At 41.5% G+C, this 23,139-nt stretch overlaps 1 protein-coding gene across 2 annotated transcripts in view; it reads right to left on the bottom strand.

Moving 5' to 3' along the window:
- The window catches only part of fcho1 (FCH and mu domain containing endocytic adaptor 1), a 59,475-nt gene extending 40,068 nt beyond the window's left edge, over positions 1-19,407 (bottom strand). The window contains exons 1-2 of one of the 2 annotated variants that reach the window (XM_030049060.1): positions 19,318-19,407; positions 5,526-5,576 (exon numbers count right to left, since the gene is read on the bottom strand). In XM_030049060.1, the coding sequence (XP_029904920.1) occupies positions 5,526-5,552 (27 nt within the window). In that variant the 5' untranslated portion in view covers positions 5,553-5,576; positions 19,318-19,407. Of the gene's footprint in view, positions 1-5,525; positions 5,577-17,557; positions 17,582-19,317 lie in introns of those variants that run through there. The other variant, XM_030049061.1, reaches the window with a different exon arrangement.
- Between the last annotated feature and the right edge of the window lie 3,732 nt (positions 19,408-23,139).

The raw sequence follows: 23,139 nt of genomic DNA, 5'->3' as shown, positions 1-23,139 counted from the left end.
GTTCCATAGCAGAGAGATGTCAATAACATCAGGAGTACGTAGTACAGCCCTGCATCATTGATGGCTACAAGCTAACATAAAGGTCTGCTGCGTGGGCTTGTCTAACAACATTCATCTAGATTTTACATAACTCATTCTAATAATTTATAATGTTTTATTGAGCCTGCCTTGAGCTGAACGAACAACATAATATGACTCCTCGAAAGCTACGATGTGCTGTAACTTACAGTCATTTTCATGCTGAGAGGCTCTTATTACCATTGTTTCCATACACCCACACACAAACACCTCTTAATCGTGCACAGACAGTACTGCATGAAGTCATGAACATACCCACACCCTACACCTGTCACCAAAACACACACACACGTGCCCCTGACCTGTGGTAGCAGCAGTATTGATAAATAACTTGGGAAGTCTCCTCTGTGCAGGGTGAATAGCGTGTCAGAGCACTGGACCAGCTCATGACACACAGACACACTCAGCAGCACAATGCTGCAGCGCAGTCAGCAACTAAAATAGTGCATGCGCACACACGCATAGACACACACACACACACACGCAGAGGCTTAAACAACAGAAAGAATACCCTCACATGCTCAGAACGAACATTCACAAACAGAGCAGAGGAACACAAAGGCACAGATACAAGCACAGATACACACAAGTGCAGATGCATGACTAACACACACGCACACACACACACACGCGCACACACACACACACACACACACACAATACACACACACACACACACACACACACACAACACACACACACACACACACACACACAACACACACACAACACACACACAACACACACACAACACACACACACACACACACACACACACACACACACACACACACACACACACACACACACACACACACACACACACACACAAGGTCGCACAATAAACAAAGCTTTAAGGGACTGCCTCTACCCTGAGTATAATTACACAGCACCACAGCAAACTATTTGCATCTGCTACTGCAAACCTGAGGGCAAACACTATGAAATGTCCCTTTATCTAGCAGGACAGGGAGGCACTATCCTCAGTGCTATTAATCTAATCTAGCCGGGCAGAGAACAGATCCACGAGGAATGACTGGGAAAGTGAGAGACACACAGGGGGAGGGAGGAGGGGAAAGTGAGATGGAGAAGAGAAAGAGAAGAGAGAGATGGAGAGAAAGAGAGAGGGAGACAGATGGAGAGAAGATACAGTTGTGCACTGTGCCTGTGTGTTTACCGTTTGTCTCTTCCCCAGAGAAAACCTCATGACCCAGAGTGATAGGAGGGTAGCAACACCGGCATCATTAAACTGAGGAGGGGCGGAAAAGGCCATAGCTGTAACCCACTGGGTTGTGTACATTATGTGTTGCTGTGCACATACAGCTTTACCTGCAGGCAAAACAGGCATTATCCCCAACCGCAGAGGACCCAAAAAATAGAACTTGAACATCTTGTTACTCTCTCAAATTGATCATTTAACCCCTCTGAATGATTCATTCCATGCAGATTCACAGCAAGGTTTGAAAAGGGTCTTTTGCCAGTAGGGAGTAAGGGAAAGAGACAGCATGTTCTGCAAGGAGAGATGGAAAGATTAAAAGACTCCCCACTGGTGATCTCAATACTCTGTTCAGCAATCCCTGATTGACTTAGCTTTGCTTCATCCAGCTAATATCCCAACCAAAATGAGGGTCATGTCTGTACTGAAGTAGCTGGGGCAAGGATGCACAGCGGTGTCTGCCCAAACTGGCAGGAATTAGCTGTTCTTCTCATTTTGCCATTTAGAGCAAGATGAGGCCCATTAGAAAACTGTCAAATTGTCACTGGATGGAACATGTTCATGACCATGGTGTCATATTATTCTGAAAACACAGCAAAGGGTGTGAACATCAGTAGAGGATTATGATAAAAGAAAAGCCACTGGCAATGGCCAGTGTTTGTGGCACAGCACTGTAGTAGGAAATGTATGACAACATCAGAGCCTTTGAGGAACTGGGACAAGATGTTCAAGACACAGTATCTTAACAGGCTCTAGGTCACTTGACTAACACACTTTCCATGCTACTTATGAAAACCGAAAAAACAAAATGAAAGCATTAACCGAGTTTATTTTCCCTCATGAAGAAATTTTGCTGTGGTAAAATCCTACTGTGAATGAAATCAGCTAAATCCCAAGAATGTTAAGCAGCACCCCTCCTTTTTGAAGAAGGATATTCTATTTCCAAGGCTTAATAGTGCCTTAATTTACTAAGGATGCACTTAATTATAGCTGATGGGCTTCCCCCTGTGGGCTGCAAGCACAGCTCTTATGTACTTAATAGGAAAGGACAGCATGCTATGAGCAGGCTTTGTGAGCGTCTGTTGAGACTGTGTGAATGTTGTTGAGCCAAAAATCAAGACAGGGCTGTGTGTGACTTGTTCCCAAGTGTCTGTGTTGGCTAATTAACTAAGGCGCTGATTTGTATTACACAGCAATTTGTGTCAAGGAGCAGGTTAGGGGTGCAAGATACAGTCATGCATATGCATCTGTGTGTTCATGCACCTATCTACCCATACACAGGCATATTACACACATTTTCACTACATAAAGTTAAGCCAATATGCTTTGTTAGTATCTATTTCAGAAGTAATCATTGCAGTGAAACCTAACATTTTGAAGCAAATTCTTTCTCCTTCCTTACCTTCCTACTTCCTAATAATTCTCTGCCTTCACCCTGTTTCTGCTTGGCTGTATCACTGCCTTCATAACTCTGCTTCTGCCCCATATCTTTATGTCTATTTGATTCCCTGCCAGTTTTACCCTTTCACCTTTTCACCCTCCTACTTGTCTCCCTGCTTGCCTGGTTGCTCCCCTGACATCGTGCCCAGCACACAAAGACTAACACTATTCATGGACTGGCACGATACATCAGCAGGTATAAAGATACAATTACAATACTAAACCCAGACATCTCAGCCTCTGCAAAAACACACACACACGTTAACAAACCAACAAGAAGACACAAACTTGTATATGCTACAAGTGGGAAGATCAGAAACACAAATCATACAAAAAAGGGGTTTAATTGCAGCGTCCCCATTTGGCAAATCAGTTTTAGTTTTATTTTTTTTTACATGGTGGAATACAATGTGAAGATGTACCTCCCACCCAACTTTAATGGCTTGTAATGACTAAAGCCAGTTAAGTTGTCTATTTTTGCAACACTGGTATGACTCATTGTGAGAGGAGATGGGGCTGTAAGTGGATGGGGTGGGGGTGGGGGAGGTGGGGGGTTACTCACTGTACAAGAACACGCATAAGGGGGAAATTTTTTCATCTGGTATCAGCACCTCAAATGCTCTAAAACCCTACGGCAATCAACTTTCTGGTGTAGATTTTCTGTTCAACCCAAAATGTTATTGAGAACTTTTTTTGTTCTAATCTTAGTCTGATGGGCCAAGGTAGAAGAAGTAGGGCACACCTGAAATAGCTGTACCAGGTGTGCAGAGGTGGGGGGAAAGACAGAGGGAACAGAGGAGAGAAAATGAGAGACTGTACGAAGAAGAGAGAGAGAAAGAGAAGGAGAGAGATCCCCAGGAGCAACACGACAGAGACCTAGGCTGTTAAGTCACTCCCCCTCAGAGTGGGGGCTTGATGGGTAGGGGGGTGGAACATGTCCTCCCTCCTCCATTTAAACCATCTGTGCAGAGCCACATCTCCTCTCACCATTGGGCTGTGCCAAAACTGAAAAAATGGTCATGTTTAGTGTCTTTAGAAACAAGAGGCACTCTAGCTGTCTAATGTTCCACCATGATCACAAAGACATATTAAACATGACCAGGTGTGCTTATGAGGTGGCTAATTAAGCTAATTAATGCATTACAGCAGATACTCCTATATCAACATACATGCATTTGCATATAAAAGGGATATACCAAAGGAGATACAGTAGAGCCTTGTTTATCTGAACCCCTTGGGAATGACGGTATTTCAGATAGCTGAGATAGCTGAAATTTAAGATAATTGAAACATGTAGAAAAACACACCAAGTCATTTGAGAAAAAAATAAATAAATAAATATTTTATTAACGTGTTTCCAAACACTTTTGTAATAGCCTTTAAACCACATCACAAATATATAGCCTGGCAGGAAATTTACATTTGTTCGCAAACACTTCGGCTCAATAGCAAGAAATCACTTATTGTGGCTGCAACACACACACACACACACACACCAATGAATAATAGACTCATTTACTGGAGAACAAATAGCCTTTAAACCAGCACAAACATTAGGCCCAACATAACATGTGGTAGTAGCACATATGCCAGTAAAAACAACAGTTGTTTGCAAGCACATTGTGACAATATGAAATCACTTGCAGTGGCAGCACACACAGACACACACACACACACACACACACACACACACACACACACACACACACACATTTACACACACATACACAGAGGAACAAACTAACCAGTGAATTATAGACAGAGTTACTGGATAACAATTCTGCATTAACAGGCTTAGATTGGTAGGCTACAGTATTGTAAGCATCCAGAGCATCCACAGCTTGTGATGTGAAAGGAAAAAAATAAAATAAAATAAAAAAGGAAAATGTCTAGCAGTTGACCGGTTATTCCATATAATTGGGGGTTAGATAATGAAGGTTATACTTTATAGTTGTTTTGTTTTTCCACATTAATATGCAAATTTATGAAGATGCTGACCTTATGGACCCTGCCCTTTTTCTTTGTACTTCCGGGTGCTGGAGCACATAGTAAAGATACTAGCTAGCATGGAGAAACCCCAAACAAAATAAACAGTGCATATATGGACATAACTGAGTGCTTAGCTCATTGTCCTGCAGTTACTAAAATTAAATGCAAAGAGAAAAAGAAATGAATGGTTTGCATTTTTTCCATTCAAAACAGACAGACTTTGAAAGCTCACAGATTGCTCTCTAAACATTCCCGCAAAGTGCAAAGATAAAAGGAGGAGGATGGTGGTGTACATGTTACCTAGAAACATAAATGGATAGTGGGAACGTGAGTAAGTGTCCATTATGCATTAAGTTATTGCAAATTCAACAACAAAACCTAAAAACAAGCACCCATTTAAAGATTTCAGTGAAACAAGTGATATCTTGCAGCACAATAAGCCACTGCAATTTCCTCAAGAAATGACCATTCACAAGTTCAGTAACAATGAAACTGACTTGTCTCAGGAAAAAAAGGACTGAATACAAGATCGATATACATTTTGTCTGACTAAATGGAAGAGGAAGACAGCAAATGCGTTCTGTGAGTACCTGGGAAGCAACGCAGAGCTTGCAGCTTCACAGAGAATACAAACAAAAATCTAAAAGCTCCATAAATCATAATTATGATTCAGCAAATTGTTGGATAAGCAATACACAGCAGCTAAAGCTCCAGGCATACCATCATGGGTATGCATCCTGTCATTCAGCATCATTTTTACCATCATTACAGAGTAACTTCCAGCTGCTATCAGCACACTTACCCAGAAGTTGTTCTGAAAGAACGCCATCTTCACTCATAGATTCACAGCAATCTGTAAAGGAGGCAGAAAGAGTGAGAGCTGCATTAGAGTAGGCAAAGACAGCTGCCTTTTAGACCTTACTTTCCCAATCTCACAGACAGCACAGTGTTTGTGTCCCTGACCTCTCCTCCATCTCACTGTACATATGCTGGCGGGAGAGAACTGGGAGGCAGAGAGCACATCATCTCCCTCTCCTTTAGGTGCATCTGTTGATCATAACCTTCAGTAAACTTTTGTATTTTCATTCTGTGCCACGGGCAGAATTGCATCCTCTGCCCCCCAACAATGAATTTCATTATTAAAGTCTCTGCGAACTGCACGTAAACAAGCACAGAGAGCCCAAGCTTCATAAAATCAAATGAAAAAAAAAAAAAAAAAATAGGAGTGTGGAACATTGTGGGGGGGAGGACAACATGCTGGCATTAGTGTTACTGTAGGCAAGGAGACAATAGTTTGCAAGTCCTAAGACACTTTTAATGTAGGAAGGGTGGTCCTGAGGGGGGAAGGAGGAGGGTTCAATAGACAACTTCAAAGGGATTCACTTGGAGGACAGAGGGAACTGAGGAAGGAAGCGGAGACGGTGGGAGAGGGAGTGAGGGTGTGGGAGGGTACAAAACAAGGTGTTGGAGGAGACTGAGGGATTACAGAGAGGATGGAGGGAATGAAGCAGAAGGGATGGAGAGAGCCACCAAGGAGATAAGAGCTTATGAAACAGGTAGCTGCAGCCCTCAGTTTTGATTGGCTGAGTCGTGCTCGGTGCTGCTGTTAACCGCCCGATAAGCTCAGACATCTGTGACCGCATGACATTTAAATGTTAATCTGCTCACTCAGTATCACCAGTCATGTGGCACATAACCACTTTGTTTGTGACTGCTCAAGGACTTGGTGGAATAATGTTTCACTTTATAATTTTTTTTTATTAAATATTAATCATTGAACCTAGGAGGAGATGCTGTGGTGTTTTGGTACTGCACTTCACAGACATCACTCTGACACTGTCTCTTTTCTTGGAAATTGACGTTTTTGGGTCTATTCCGTTATGGTGGCTATTGATGCTCATGCTAACTACTCAGATCTTCTATTTATTCCAAACAAACCAGTGTTGTTGCTTTTTAAATGTAACAAACATCATTTCCTCCACCTCCTTGAAGTGCTTTTTTGCTTTCGACTCAGAACTGTGCACAACCAATGACAACATTGTGTTCACAATGTCACTTTGAAAAAACATATGCCAACAAAACAAAGAAATTCTACATAATTCTCCAGAGTGAATACCAAAAGTGTATTCAGCAATACTTACTAAATAGTAAACAAAGACTATCATGAGTTATTCTTTACATAAACAACGAAAGGAGAATAAGAAACTAGGTGTGTCTAAAGTGATTTTTGAACAGATAAGAAGGAGAGAGACTTTACTGAATGTTGTTGGAACCTGATATTCCTGAATTAGGACATCATACTAACTTAAATTCACTAACGTACCTTGAATTTAACCTGAACAACCTTATGTCTAACTTATATGATTTTTTTTTAAATTGCCTGATAGCAGGAGGGAATTTACAGTACCAAAGGCGAACATCCTCTGATCTGCTACTCATGCGCGCACACACACACACACACACAGCACAGGAATTTGGTACTGCCCTTTCCAAGTGGATCCATAATGCAAGAGTGTTTCCCCAGAGCACCAATCATCCAGGGTTCCTGTTATCTGTTATTCTGCTGACTCTGTGTGTGTGTGTGTGTGTGTGTGAGTGTGTGTGTGTTGACAACAGCCCTTTCCCTCTCCTGGCACAGACTCAGCTCAGGCTAGGTGACCTGGCATTAGGCAGTAGCAACTGAGGCAACACACACAAACACACACACACACGTGCGCGCACACACACACACACGTGCGCGCACACACACACACACACGTGCGCGCACACACACACACACACACACACGTGCGCGCACACACACACGTGCGCGCACACACACACACACACACACACACACACACACACACACACACACACACACACACACACACACACAGTCCACAGGCACACCAAGACATACTACACACACACACTTACACAGGCCTCTCACACCTTGTTAATTAGCTCAGCAGTGGGACTGGAAGCCCCTGCAGACAGCGCTCTGTTTGGCAGAGAGGGATGGTCAGGCACAGCAAACAGAGGGAGAGAGGGAGAAGGGCAGGTAACAGGATAGTAGGGAGATGAGACAGGGTACAACTAAATCCAAACAAACCAAGGCAGAACATAACATATCACAGCCAATGAGTGAAATGAGAAAATTTAACAAAAAAGTGCTAATATCTAAAATTAATGCTTTGCTTTGTTAATTTCCTGTTCATGTGATCTCAAAAGGCCTATCCCTCACGTGATGCCAGTGCCAAGAGATGCTGTGTCCAGGCAGATTTTCCATGACAAAATACCCATGCAGGGTTAAGGAAACGGGGATGATGATCCCCACCAACCTACCAGATGGTTTTCAGGCAAGGAGGGAATAGAGGGAGGAGAGGGCTAGAAGATAAACCAGACAGAGATGGTGTGACAGAGAAAACAAACACTGGATTGATTTTTCTTCTCTCTCTCTCTGTTTTTTGCCCTCACTCTTGCAGGTAAGGAAACAGGAAACTGTCAGAGGGAAAAAAGCACCATAAGCTGCCTTGTACTTGTGAAAATCTGGTGTGCCACACTGGGACACACTAGGTGCAGTAGTAATTAGCTGCTTTGTTTTCATCTTCACTTTTTTTGATACAGTGAGAGCCAGAAACACAGCAAGGAGCCAGACGGTGTATCAATATTACATCAGTATTGTAATATGAGAGTACTTATCATCTGGGATTCTGGATTTGTAAAATATTCTGATATGGCAAGTGCTGTCTTTTCTTTGTTTTAAAGATTGCATTACAGTAAAGGTATGCAGTTTTCTGAATTTTTTAGACAGTTTTAGCTCTTCTACGATTTGCATACCCATTTGGCCATCATATGCACAGTACTAATGATAGTGCATCCAAAATCTTTTAAAATTATCAATATCAAAATATTCCATCCAAGATATTGTGGGATTTGATTTTGTCCACATCACCCAGCCCTAATCGAGGAAGGTTTGTGCTGGGACCCCAAGTGGAAACCAGTCAGTCGTTATGATGTGTAGAAGTAGCCTACCAGTGTTCTCTGCCTGGTTTCAAACACTTCATCTGAAATCAGCTCTGTTCTGAGACAAACACAGTGCAGAGAAATGGGACACACTGTAACCTTGATTCTTTATGATCATGCTACAGTATGTTCAGAAATTAAATGCCCAGGCATGTCCTGGTCATGCCATGTGTGTCACTGTGCACCAGATGGTTTAACCACAGCAGCCTCAGCAGCAAATTTCGACCTAGTGTAAACACACATACACAACCACAAACAACCCTGACATATGCAGACAAATTAGGAAACCCATATTGGAAAACCCCAGTGTGTAATAACATCCAGCTGCTCCAGTGACAAGCGTGTAGGCCAAAACTGACAAGCCATGCAAACAAAGTATAAAATCTCAAATCTCAAAATCCAAGATCCAAGACTAATTATAAATTCAACAGATAAGTGAGAAGAAGTGTAACAGTACCACTACTACCCGGTAATTTGAAATCTCAAGGAAAGAATATTTCAATGATGTCTTACTTCTGTAACGCAATGTAATTCAACTTAAAAAAAAAAAACAACAAAAAACAGCCAGTGTCACTTTGCAAATTCTGAAATTGCTCGTTTTATATGACAGGTGCAGGATTACGCAAAAATTTATGTTTGTAGTATTGTTTGGTAATTTAACGTAAACCTCTGAGATAAACATCTGAGTAAACCTCTGAGATTTTGATATAAATACAGGGAAAATAAATTTAGTAGATGTGTTGGCATTTATTATTCAAAATGTAAATGCAAATGTTATATGGTTATATAGAGACTTGGCCGCACACTGGGATGGGCGCTGGACACATTATGATAAATATCATAATACCTTGGATGCAATCCCTCAATAGTGATCTTGTGATGATATTATAGGGATAAATACTGATGCTTCCATGAGATATTTACAAACAAGAGATTTTTGATAAATAATCAATGGTAACATGGATATGATGACCAGGCAAGCATAAGCTAAAAACAGAACAGCTAGAAGAGTCCAGAAAGTCGCATCGATTTGCTATTATGCAGCATTTAAAACCATGAAAATACAGTGCTACCACCATATCACATTATGATATCCAAAATCCCAGACAATATCTAGCCTTATGATCACCATATCAGTGTAATAATAATACATTGACCGGCCATAGTCACAAATAAAGCAAAAATCTGTTTTGCAATTTGTTAACTAAGCTGTTTAAGAACTTTGACACAACTGCAAATATAATTTTCATTCATCCTGTCGACTTATTTCCATCTGTGCACTATCATGTGAGCATTTGGCCGATCCACGTTTTCTGATCAAAGGTGATCATGTATGACAGAAAGACAGGTGATATCAGGCATAAAGTGAGATAGGCAGGCAGGCAGGCAGGCAGGCAACACAATCATAGGGACATCAAAGCAGAGAGACAGACAGAAGATTCAACACAACAGTGAGGGAAAGGTATTAATCATATCATCAGCAGGCAGGCAGACGGTTAGTGTGGCCAGGCCATCGTCCATATCAGTGAGGACACATTCACCTCTTCCTCTGTGAGACACACCACCCTCACCCCCTCACACTGCCCTGTCAACACACAGATGGCTGCCATGAAAAATTACGACTTAAGAAAAGCCGAGGTAGGAGGGTCAAAAGAACGTCTCGGTCTCACACATATGCAGACAAAAACTGTTCCCAGCCTATTTATTTCCTGCAGGAAATAAATGGTGCAACCTCTCTGCCCATATTAAGCAAAGTTGTTTTTCTCTTTCTTGCAGCAAGGGGCTTGTTTAAGAGGGGGCTGCTGACAGATGCCTCTCCAAGGGAAGCGAAGGAAGCTCAGCAGAAACTCTGTCCTTCTCCTCCTGCCTCTTCATTACCTCCACCTGCTCCTTTCCCCTCCGTGGGTGAAGAATGAAAGAGGTCGGAAAGGAATTATGGAGTGACTCCTACATCTCTCCTCCGACTCACACTGACAGCCTCAGAGGAAGGCTCTCTTCTGGCTTAGAGAACAAAATAAAAATGGAATTGGGTTAAATGTAATGACACAGTAGAGAGTGGAATAAAGATGCTCCGCTAGGCTCTTAACAGCCTCATCTATCACTGGCTCAGGGAGCGAAGCAAGGGAGGCAAAGAAAGTGAAAGAGAGAAAGAACGAGGTGAGGTTAAAAAGAGAGGACAGCTCTGTAGGAAAATCAGAAAGGTAAACAAAAACAAAATGCCCTCCAAACAGGTTTACAAAAAGACAAATAGGTAAGGCACAAAAGTAAGACAAGTACTTCAGTGAAGAACAAACAGGTTTTCCTGAAAAGATGGGGTTTTTTTTCCTGCAGCAGAGAGATTCAAAGATGTCATTCAAAGCCAATGTCTTTGGTGGAGTGCCAAAGACAGGATTTCAAGCTTACATAACATCAGGAATGTTTCATCAGTTACCCATCACCCCCCAGAGGGATCATTAAAGTTTCTTCTTTTGTTTCCTATGAAAAATCCCAAGAATGCTCCTTAGATACATTTTGAATTGGAACAATTCTCCTAACATGTTTCTTCAAAAACATGTAATATCATTAAATCACTTTCCCCATTAGCAGTAACTTTCCAACGTGTTTTTAACTATGAATTAACTGCAATCCTTTTACATATAATCTATGACTCTGTCTGTCTGGCAAATGCAGAGGTGTGAGGCAATGAAAATGAGACAAGGACAGAAACAAGAAGGCTGTTGGGCAGCCAGAGAGTCTAACAAGTCTACTGCACTGCAGATCGACTCATCTGTCCTTCAGAATTAAACCTGATTTGGCGATGCGAGGAGTGGAGATCATTTTCTGTCAGGCCTAATTTCCCCTGCAACACCACCGGCACTCCAACACTCCTCTGCCAACACACCACATCCACCACCGCTACATGACGCACAGCTGCAGTCTGTAATTTAAAGCAGCACCATACAGTCGCAGAAAGGTGTAGTTTGGGGATTAAATTAGGGCGAGGCGATACGGACAAACTCAAATATCATGCCATGTTTTCACAAAATATTTACACAAGATATTTTGATAAACCATCATTAGTGATGTACATGTGCCGATCTAACAGGTAGAGGTCAATCACAGAACAACTACAACAGTCTAATAGGTTCAGAAAATTGTATCAACTGTTATGAATCCTTTAAAACTAGGATATGACACATATCCTGTATTATGGTATGCCAATATCCAAAAACCCAGATGATATCTAGCTTACTGTTAGCCTACTGTCATTAGTTTGGATGCAACAGACCAGAAAAGTGTGTGTCATTTTGGTTCCAGAAGCAAATTCCCCGGTCAACATTTACATGTTTTAATCTCACTTTTAAAAGTTTGTGGTTTTCCATACACTCCTGAATTATACACTGTGATGCAATCTTAAAATATATATTCCTATTCTAATGCTGAATCTGATTTGTTTGTATATCACTACACAACAGCTCCCCTTAGCACGGTATGTTTATCAACACAGCTCCACCAGCTAGCCAGCAAGACGGCTAGAAAAGAGCACAGATGATGAAACCCCAGCAAACGTGCTGTTGTGCATTCTTCAAAACGTTTTTTTCAACTTTGGATCGCTGGTCAAAATATTGTTGTTTGCTACACCAGATCCTTTTCATTCATTTTGGAGATGAACAGTCCCAGTGAAGTGCTTGTTCTTGCAAGAGGGAAGGAGCAGACAGGTCACACTTCTAGACACTTCTAGCAAATACAATTACATGGGTAAGAACCAAACTATCACTTGACATAAGATGATGTAAGAAGCTCTCAGAGGGTTAAGATTATTAGAAGTAAGGACATGTGAAGTCATTTATTTGTTTTGAGGGTCAGGTTAATGGCTTGGTCAGGGCAAACATGAAGGACGGAAAAATCACAACACCCGATTTCATCCAAGTGATCCTTGAGGTGATTTATCGGTGATTTATATTACATTAAAATGGGCTACAAACAGGCCTTGAAATCTTATTTTTTTAAACATTAGCTACACGTTTAAACAAATTATTTATGAGTTCAGATTCAGTTCAAACGGGCTAATCCAGGAGAAACTGTAATCTTCAAACATGACCAGCCTCCTGGATCCTGTCCAGACCCCAGTGAATTTCCTCATTGGACATCACTGCTAACCAGCAATGATCTATCACCTTCCTTCTTTGTATTTCTGACACAAAATAAAGATAATGAGCTTTTATTATCTTTCAACAGGTGCACCATCATCATCATTGGTGGCCAGGAAAAAAATCATGAACTCAAAGTAGATAAAAATGTATTTAAGGTCCAGGTACATGTAATGTCTAAAGCTGAAATACTTCAGACATTACAGATGCCTGTCAGACCGTGAATTCAACATCCTGGTAGTGATTCATTGTATCTGATGATGTGAGGACACAGATGATTACTATAATCATCATCATCAACCAAGTGAGCACTCCCATATTTTCAACACCAACAACCGTACATCAACAGTACAGCCAAAAGATAGTCCTTCAACAAGGACAGACTAAAACCAACAATCATTTAGAAACCAACTTGATGACTGAATTGCACCTTCCTTTTGATGACTAAAACAGCTTCAGCAAGCCTGCACAGCTATTCTCTTAAAGCCACAAACAGGCCCCATCAATGAACCAATGCAGCTGCTATTCAAAAAGAGAGAGTGAAACAGCAAACGCAATAGGCAAGAGAGTGAGACAAAGCGAGAGAGAGAGAAAAAGAGACAGAAGGAAAGAAAAGGAGAGATAAACACAAGCCAGGCTCTCAGCTCCCCATTGTCCTGGCCTGAATGTGCTTTTGTCACTGCAGCATACAGTCCAGTCTCGTCCAGTGCAGTCTATGACAATGTGCCAGGCGGGCATCACTTCCAAGCCCTGGCATGACCAGCTGTGTGAGAGCAGAGAGTGCACAGCATGACAGCATGGCATGGACGGCACAACTGCAAACACTTTAGGCACAATACCCATCAATGTCTGCACTACAGGCTTGAGATGAGCACAAACAACACACAATTGATTGGAAACACATTTACATAGCCCAACTGTAAATTAAGACAGTCTAAGCTCAACACTGGAGCACAATACCCCATTTACAAGGCCAGATTTATTTCCCTGTTTTGGAGGAATCTGTTATATGAATAGCTAAAAGACAAGAGAGCATTAAGTAGACTTTAAAGCATGTTAATGTGAAAATATTTGTGTAGACTATTATGGATTTTAAAAAAATGCATGCCAAACATACGGACCTGATTTGCAAAGGCCTTAACTGTAAATGAAGATAGTACAGTGTAAGCCTAGCTAAGCTCCTACAGCAGTTTTCTTTCCTATGTTGTGACAACTACGTGATACTATTGTTTATTGTCTTTCAGAAGCATCATCAGGAGTATGTGGTGATTAGGAACATCATGACAATTCTGAATAAACTGATAATTGTTCATTTTCTTTTATTTAAAAGTACTGAAAAAGTAGGCATGAAATGTTTTAAGGAGTTTTTGCATGTATTTGATAATATATGACATTACTATTTGGTTCATTAATCAATTTCATCCACATTGCCCAATATAAAACTGAACACACCAAATGACAATCCCAAAGTGAACTCTCCACCCACCATGCTGCCATTAAACTGACAGTACAAACTAGCAGCAGTAACCGACAGTGGATCCATTTCCATCTCCTCACCTCGACAGTCCAGTCCATTATCATCCACCTCTCCCTATCACTTTCTTAATAAGCACAGCATGAAGTGAACTAGTAACCCTGAAATAGACTCGGGACACGGCCAGGAAGGCAGGCCTGCTCCCTCCAGCCTATCCTGGGGGTGGATACTTGTGGATATTAGCCAGGGTCCTTCCATCTGCCATGGGAGGACCCGAGCTGCGCTCATTCACAACCCCCAGGCGGAGGTCATGGATTATGCAAGGGTTTGACAAGACTTCCCAGTTGGACGGCATATTGCCACCTGAATTACACCCGAATCATACATATGGTAATGAATTTGATGGGAAAAAATGTACTGTACTGTAAACTGAGTGCACTAATAAGTTGTTGTTGTTTTTTTAATGCAACTGTATGCTTTACCGTTTCCTGCCTCATGTTTCCTGCCTCAGGGCTCTGCCCTGCTTGGCAAGGAAGAGGGAAGGCCTTGCAGCACCCTAGCCTACATAACAGGGGCTACCCATCTATAATTAATATTTGTCATCAGTACCATACCATGCACTATAGAAGAGCCAAAAGAGGGGGAGGGAGAGAGGATCACAACAAGGGTAGTAAGAAGATCCTTATGGGTAAATGAGAGAGAGAGGAGCTACCTGAGTCCCAGTGTGGGACAGTTCTGCCGGTTAACTATGCATGACTGCAAACTGGTGTGCATGAGTGTCCGTGCGTGTATGCATATTTAGCGCAACGACCGCTCAGCAGGTTTTCCTCTGATAAAAGCTTCAGCTCAGCAAAGACACCCAGTCAATTCAAATCTAAATGCAAAGCAGAGTGCTCTTATTCTCCTGCCCCTTCCTTTTCTTCTCACCTTCCCTCTCTCTGTCACTCTCCACATCACAGTCTTTCAGGGAGCTGAGGAGGATGCCATTGACAGTGCCTGGAGGGGTAAAAACAGTCTCTAAAAGCATCAGGCTTCAGAGGTGTGCATGTGTGTGTGTGGTTTGGTGATTGGCTGAGCACTGCACTGTTGTGAGGAAGCAGCCAGTCAGCATGAGCCTGAGGGTGACAGCCAGAGGTTAGTCCAATGTTTTCCCTTGCCTCTATTATCATCCCGGGTGGCCCAACTTCACACTTTCTGTGATTACTAAGGTAAATGTGCTACATCTGAACTCAAATCTGTCCCAGTGGTGCTTTTTCCTTCCTTATGGCTCCTGACAGAGACTCCTTTATATTAATTTTACCATAATGACCCTCCACAGTGTCAACATTCAATTAAAATAAAAACACAAAACAGCTGCAGTTACATCCCATCTGTGAATACATCAAGATTTAAATATCCAAATAAGAGCTGTTCTTGAAATATAACACTTACGGGAACTGATCCTAGACTGGTTTCAGGAGTAAACCTGGGTTTCAGAATAAACATCAGGCACATCCCCCACATCTTAAAAAAAAAAAAAAAAATCAACAGGAAACACTAGTGGCCTCTGCATATGCTCAAGCCTTACATGTGTTCCTAGAGGATATTGCATGCTCTTAGAGGTTGTTCAGCACTCCTCCATATTTAAAAGCCAACCACAGTGGCGATGTTCCCACCAGTGGGTTTGGGTTGCTGCTGTGAATCCAGTAAACACATTTAACTGTGTGAATCAGTGTGGAAATATTAGCATAACTGTCTCTAGAAATAACATATTACAAATCATAAACTCTGGTACAGTGACAACCCTAGCAAACACCCATGGACTCACTCAGTGGGTTAAGGGCAGGTCTAAACCTTCCCAGTTTAATTAAATATTTCCAAGAGTTCATCCTGCCTGCCGCCTGTCCTTCACAACCAACTGCATTCAGACAGAGAGCACAACATATGCAACTTAAGATAGGCCTTTTCACTAAAACAGACTGAACTGCCCAAGGACACTGGAATAATGCATTTACAACATTACTGGGATTCAATAATATTGTAATATTATCATTTTAGTCAACTCTACTAACAGGAGAGGTATCGATTTTGTCTCTGCCTTGAGAGTTTAAACATTCAGTTTGAAAGCTAGGCTTGGTTCTGTCAATCGTTAATGACTGAATTGAAAAAAGGGCTGACTCATGTTGATTATCCTCCACAGAAAGTCCAAGTTGATAATCAGCCTGTTTTGAGGAGCTTTCCAGAAAACACAAGTGTCCTTAGATTAAGACATTTTACAAAGTATAACACCAAGCGAGGAAACGGCCAAGCAATTTCAAAGTCAAGTGATGGTCATACTGGACATAACATGTTAGATGTGTACCATTTAATAGATGTTGCTATATGGAGACACTCTGACTAAGAGCTATAGCTGAAAAAGCTCAAAATTATTCATCTGAAACATCCCAACTACCCATTATGAGTGCAAGGGCAAAAACAGCAGTGAATGCAAATACTGGGAAAACAAAGTTTGTACATTTATGCCTGAGGGTGGCGCTAGAAGAAAGGTCATCATGTGGTCACCAAAGTTGGCAGGTTTCCTTCTCTGGGTAGTGTAAATGTCGAAGACGAAGAATGAGAATGTACAGCAAATTACTCGGCAGCTCATCCATTACTTTTAGTGATATGTTGTGTGCAATTCAAATGTTTGAAGGTGGTGCAAGAGGAGAAGTTATAGCGTCCCCAAAATCAAGAGAAATCTTCTGTCAGGGAATATGGACGCACTCACTGAAGATCACAGCAATGCATTAATTAAATGTTGCAATATCTTGGGTGCAAACTTGACATTTCAACAGCGCTAGAGGAAAGGTCATGAAGTCACCACAATTGACAAGCTTCATTCTCTGGGGAGCATGAATGTGCTTGCAAACTTTCATGGTAATCTGCTCAATAGATTTGAGACATACAGAAATGAGAACCAACAATATTCCAGTTTGCAACAGTTTGTTCATACAAAGTCAACTACTAAACAGTCAGTGTTTAAAAGCCTTATTAAATCTGACATAGGAGGCAGCCTGTAGCCAATAAATGACCACTTAACTGCAAGAGGTAGCCATCACCAAAGGTGAGTTGCTAAGATCACATGCCGTGCCCAGTGAATATATGATAAAGAACTGTTCCTCACAAAGCTGGTGCATTTTTTTTCACCTAATGATAGTGAGACCCCTCCCTTCACTCTATTTCTTCACACTTCATCCCACTCACCCTGACTCATTTTCTCAGCCTTCAGCAGGGAAAAGTCTTTCTCCTGTTGAAGTGCGGCACCAGGGAGAGTGTTGTTTATACTGCTTTCATATCAAAAGATCCAGCAGCATCCTGCTCTCAAGTCCTGTGAGCTGGCTTCAGAGATAGAAAAATAAAAAAACATAACACTGGTAGACAGACTACTGCAGAATCTGAAGAAAGCCAATGTCAAGATGTGCTGTGGCTACTGCAAGATTTCTAAGTGTTAGGAAGTGAATTCAAATGTCTAACTCAAAAACGAAACATCTAATCAAAGGGGAATTCCTGCCTAGCTGTTTTGCTGCAGCAGAGTTTGGCTGGCATCCCCCAAAAATACAGAGATTAAGTGTTTCTCTTGAAAGCTGTTAAGCATACACAAGATCCTGAACTTTGACACCAAATGATTAATTATTTCCTTTGTTAAGTTATTTTACTTTATTCTTGAAAGAGGACAACAGTCTAGAACTATAAATTTGTTAATAAACAAAAACATTTTCACCAAGATTAAAAACTTTATTTTTTTTCCCGTTATATAAATCATCTCACAAAAAGCGGTCAAGGGAGTTAGGCATGAGGGAAAATAGCTAATAGAGTAAAATACTGTGATCCTTATATAAAAATAGCAAATAATATCAATCATGGCAATATCAAACAGTGTGATCATAGACCAAGGCCAAAATAATAAAATAATTTTATGTAAGAGGCTTCCTGTCAAATCCCAGCACTCCTAGGGAGGCGTTAATTTACAAGGCCTCAGACAGTGTGACTCTACCACACTCACCTACTTTTTGACCTCCCACCACAGGGCCAGGGCCAGGTGCCACGCTGCAACTGGTGCGATTCAACCCAAATCGACCATCTGACATATCTAAACAGCATTAAGAATTCACACTGGCTAAGTAGGACAGTTCAGCTGACGTTTATGAGCATGAACAAGTCTCCCCCTCTAACCTAGAAAGCCCAGAATGGGGTCTGTGATCTGTGGTGTCCAGCAGTACAGCCAGAGCTGCTTCACCAGCTGGGGATGGGAGGTTTTACTTGGTGGGCTTGTAGACTGATTAAGGTTTTTTTGTTTTTTTTTTTACTTCTCCCATGTTCTGTTCTTTGGAGCTGTGAATCACTGTGGCTTCACAGGTGACACTATCCTCACTAACAAAGATGATTCGTCCCGGGATGGAGGAAAGGCACTTTAACTGTGATCAAACTGGTTGTCATTTAGCTGACTAGCAACCCACAGTGGACCTACTGATGAGTTAATGTTAGCAGGAGAAATCAGGTATAACTTCCGAGAGGGTGTCAGACAGTAAAATTGATTTGTGTCAAAATTACAATGGGAAGTCCCATTTAAAAGCCAGGACCAGGCCTGGACCCACCTTGGCAAGATAACACTGATGCTGAAGCCCACTGAAGCAAACACTATGATGTTTGGGTTTGTTCCACTTTACATTAGCAGTGAACTTTACATCACGGCTTCATGTTATAACCCGCTGTAACGTTGCATTTGCACACATTTACCTGCCTCTTGTGAGTTCTTCTTTTCACATTAGCACATTTCCCTCCATTTATACGCTGCTGTCAAACAAACGCGTCCAACCCCCGAGTGTCTACAAGTGCTGCCAGTTTCAAATCAACATTGTCAGTTATTCACGGACAACTCGGCACATGAGCACAGTCCATCGAGCGAGTTTCAAAAATAACATTCACGTCACAGAGGGAGAAGACAGAAAAAAACGAACTATTACCTGTATCGGTTTCCTTGAAAACGTTTATAGTACATTTTCCATCCTCAGTCGCTCAGCTGCCTCGGTCCGGCCGTACCATGCACCCTGAGAGGTTTGAGCATAGTAGAAATCCACCAGGCACTTTTCAGTGTGCGCGCAAACTCCCGCCCACCTCTGCGCTGATTGGCTAAAACGCCCGTCGATCAGGGAGAAACGTGTTGTAGGCATAGCAACCACATAAAGGTGGGTCTCAGAGAGTATACGCTCAGGCTATTGGCTAGTTTTTTAAAAGATAACGCCCATAAAAATGTACAGCGTATGTAATTTCTTTGGTAGGGATATATGAACCTATAGTGTGTAAATGACTTTTTTTTTCCCACTTTGCATTTGTCGTTCAAGGTCAAACATGTGGGAAACAAAATTTGATATTTAACAGTCTTTCACTCAGCCAAGGTTTGTGATCATACTTGCCACATGCAAGGAGATAGTTACTCATTTTAAATATTACCATTGCTTCAACATAAGCATTCTACAGGGAAAGATTGAAAATGTGATAGTTATCCATTTTATAAAGATAAAAGAAGACAGGCAGAGGAAACAGGAGTTTATCTCCTTCATCTTCAGTCAATACGCTCATCTTGAGCTCTGTAAGTACATGTAGTCAGGCCTCTTGGGTCGCACAAATAGATCCATTCCAGCTGTTTACTATCAATCCAGAAAGTGTTGCATGTGTATGGGGTGTTGCATACGTTCACAACAAATATACCTCAGAGCCAAAACACATTTTCTTTGCTAGTTTGTTTTGTGTCTTCAGGGAGAGACTAGTTCTTCCAGGCAGCACTCACAGCCTCGGGGTAATTGTGCTGACATGCTGGCTGGAAAATAGGACTCACTACCTGATCCTTAATTTGAAAACTTCATTATAAAATTGCTTTCTCTTGTCATGTTACTATCTGACTGAATATCCCAATTGACAGCGCAGAGGACAACTTGCGCAGATTGAAAGGGAGTGTGTCTGTGTGTGTGTGTGTGTGTATTTTAATAGGCATGGGGCGGGGGGTACTATTTACTATTAAATGCATCCTCCTTAATGGATTAATACACAAGCAAAAACATATTTGCTTATGCATCATCGGCCTTGTCAAAAGCAGACAAACTCCACATTGGTTGTGATGCTGACAGTAATCCGTGTGGCAGTCGTCTCCTCAGATTTCAAACTAATCCTATTCAGCTAGTCTTTTGTCAGGACTGTGATGCCAAGGCAGGCAATTTAATCAGTGATTTCATACTGATGATGAATGGAGACAATCCATTGAGCTATATTGTTGATGCCCAGAGGCCCGTGAGTGTTACTGCATACACAGACACACATTGCCACTGTACTGGCTGCAGTAATAGTTGTGTTGCCTGTATTGAGTGCAGAGGTCTGTGCTGTGAATAGCTCTTGCTACAGGAAGTAATAAGTTTGTGTCTCTTCTTGTAGCACCATGGCTGCAGATCTCAGAGGGTAAATGACAGTTACTCTGTGCTACAAATATTTTGGCATGTCACAGTTCTGCGATGCCCTCTGGGAGCTGGTAAAAGCACCTAAAATCACACACCTACCCACCTGGAAAATAGGGGTGACAAACTGACAGTTGATTTCAAGTTTCATAGAGGAATCGGGATTTAACTTGTGAATCATCCTTGTATTATCAAGTAAAACAGTTATGATCAAAATACTGTGGGTCAGTTTCTCAGAGGGAATAAATTTAGCCCAAGACTATAAAGTTACTTTAAATTATGGGGGACAAAATGCATGTGTGGTGCTCGACTGCTTCCAAGAGACTTTCACATAAATGTATGTCTGTGAAACCAACTATTTTTGTGGCTTGCTGTTCTTCTATACTACCTGAAATATCTGCTCAAAACTGTATGAGGGAAATACGGGCTTAATTGTGTGAAAAACTTCAGCTGTGAAGCTTTAGATATGGCTTCTGTCCAGCGTGGATGTGGCTGTAGACATGGAGGAAGCTGCCGGTGCCATGAGTCTGGGCACAAAACCCACAGATGAAGCCCTTCTGGTGGAGAGACTCAAAGGACAAACCAGGATTCAAAGCCTCCTCTTGAAAATCATGTGACAGCATCATAACTAATACTGTGTGGTGTGGTGGGGGCTGATGAGTTTCATGCACTGCAAAGGAGCATGCTATATATTGCAGAGGCATTACACAACTATATAAGTATGGTTTCGAAAGGAGGTAGTGTGTATGCCCTGTTTTTGAAGACTAATATGACAAGAATAATTTCAGACTTAAGTCACCAATAGCCAAAGATTTTGAAACAATGTTCAATAACTGTAAATATGACAACGTTCATTACATAGTTGCATATATTTATATTTACATCATCACATGTACTTAGTGTTTTACCTAAAATTGTGCTTAATTTGAAACAGTACTTTTTAAAATATTTTTTAATACACCTATTTAGTGGTAACTTTGGGATACATTGTGTTTTTAAATGAAGAATGAAGTTAAAAATGTAACTGAACAATGAAAAAGGAAGAGAAAATGTCACTGCAGTGGTCAGGGAGGAAGCACCATCAAATCTTCATCAGACAACATGACTGATTTAAAGTGGATCAGTGGGATGAAGTGTTTAAGAGCCCATGACAATCTTCCTGTCTCTCTCTACTTTGTCCTCAAACAAAGTAGGTGAAGTACTCAACTGTCCAGTGAAAGACAAAATGCCTAAAAAAATCTTTAAATGGATGATTTTTGCCGAATATATTTGGCTAACCACTGTATCTGTCTGTCTCCACGCATTTACCAGCATACACACCCAAATTGCTTCAATGCTGCTGCTACTGGTACCCAAGAAAAATAGGGGTCATCATTACATAACAGCAGGATCAGAGGCCATTTTGATGCAGAATCCCAAGGCTGAGTCTGCCCTGCCACCAACACAGCAGTGGTGACTCAGTGCTGTGCAGTGTCATGCTCTTACAGGTGCTTTCAGAGAGCAAAGATTTCACACAGGAAGAGTGACAGCAGGTGAAGGTCCTCTGGAGGAGGTGTTGATACTTGACGTGATGCTGAGTGGTGCACAGATAAAGTAAGAGCAGGAAAACAAAGCGGTGCATAGTCTGGGTAGTTTTTCCATGTCGTCACTAAGATGTAAGGTTAGATTATCACCTTTTCCATCATCAGACTAATATTGATGCACTGCTGAGAGGATAATATTTTACCAGTGTCTTCAAAGTGACAAGGCAGAGGAGCTTTAGGTTTAGGTGTTTTCTCTACGGGTGAGAGTTAACAGAAGACATCAAGGAACCAGCACAACAAAACTGAAGATTGAAAAGATGTACAGTATTTGTCATTCAAATGTTCAGTGTACATTACAGGAATGCATGCACAGCTATTGGATGCAACATTCAAGTCGAGGGGAATGCCAAGGATAAATACCAGAAATCAGTCTCTAAACAAACAAAATCACCCTGTTAAGGAGCCTGAGTGTTTGTGTACAAACCCTTTCTCTCTGTAAACAGTCTGATTGGCAGTGTCCTTTTGCTTCCATCTGCAAAAACAAATGAAACCAAGGATAATCTTTTAAGCCTTTAATCCACAGCAAAATTTCAGAAATAAAATGAATTGACAGATGAAAGCCATGGAAATTAATTATATATCAATGGTTGCCACCTGTTGGTGTTCCTATTCTTATCCTGTATGAGTGTGCTGGTGATTCAAGGCTCATGTGCTCGCATTTGTCTCCCCCTAAAGGTTCTTTCTAACCATGTTTCAGACCAGCAGGCCACAACCAAAAATGTGGTTAAAGGCATATACCCATTTTTAATGCCATTCA

Source organism: Myripristis murdjan, chromosome 4 (genome assembly GCF_902150065.1).
Source record: "Myripristis murdjan chromosome 4, fMyrMur1.1, whole genome shotgun sequence".
Classification (NCBI taxonomy): Eukaryota; Metazoa; Chordata; class Actinopteri; order Holocentriformes; family Holocentridae; genus Myripristis; species Myripristis murdjan.
This window is presented reverse-complemented; position numbering and strand designations above follow the sequence as displayed.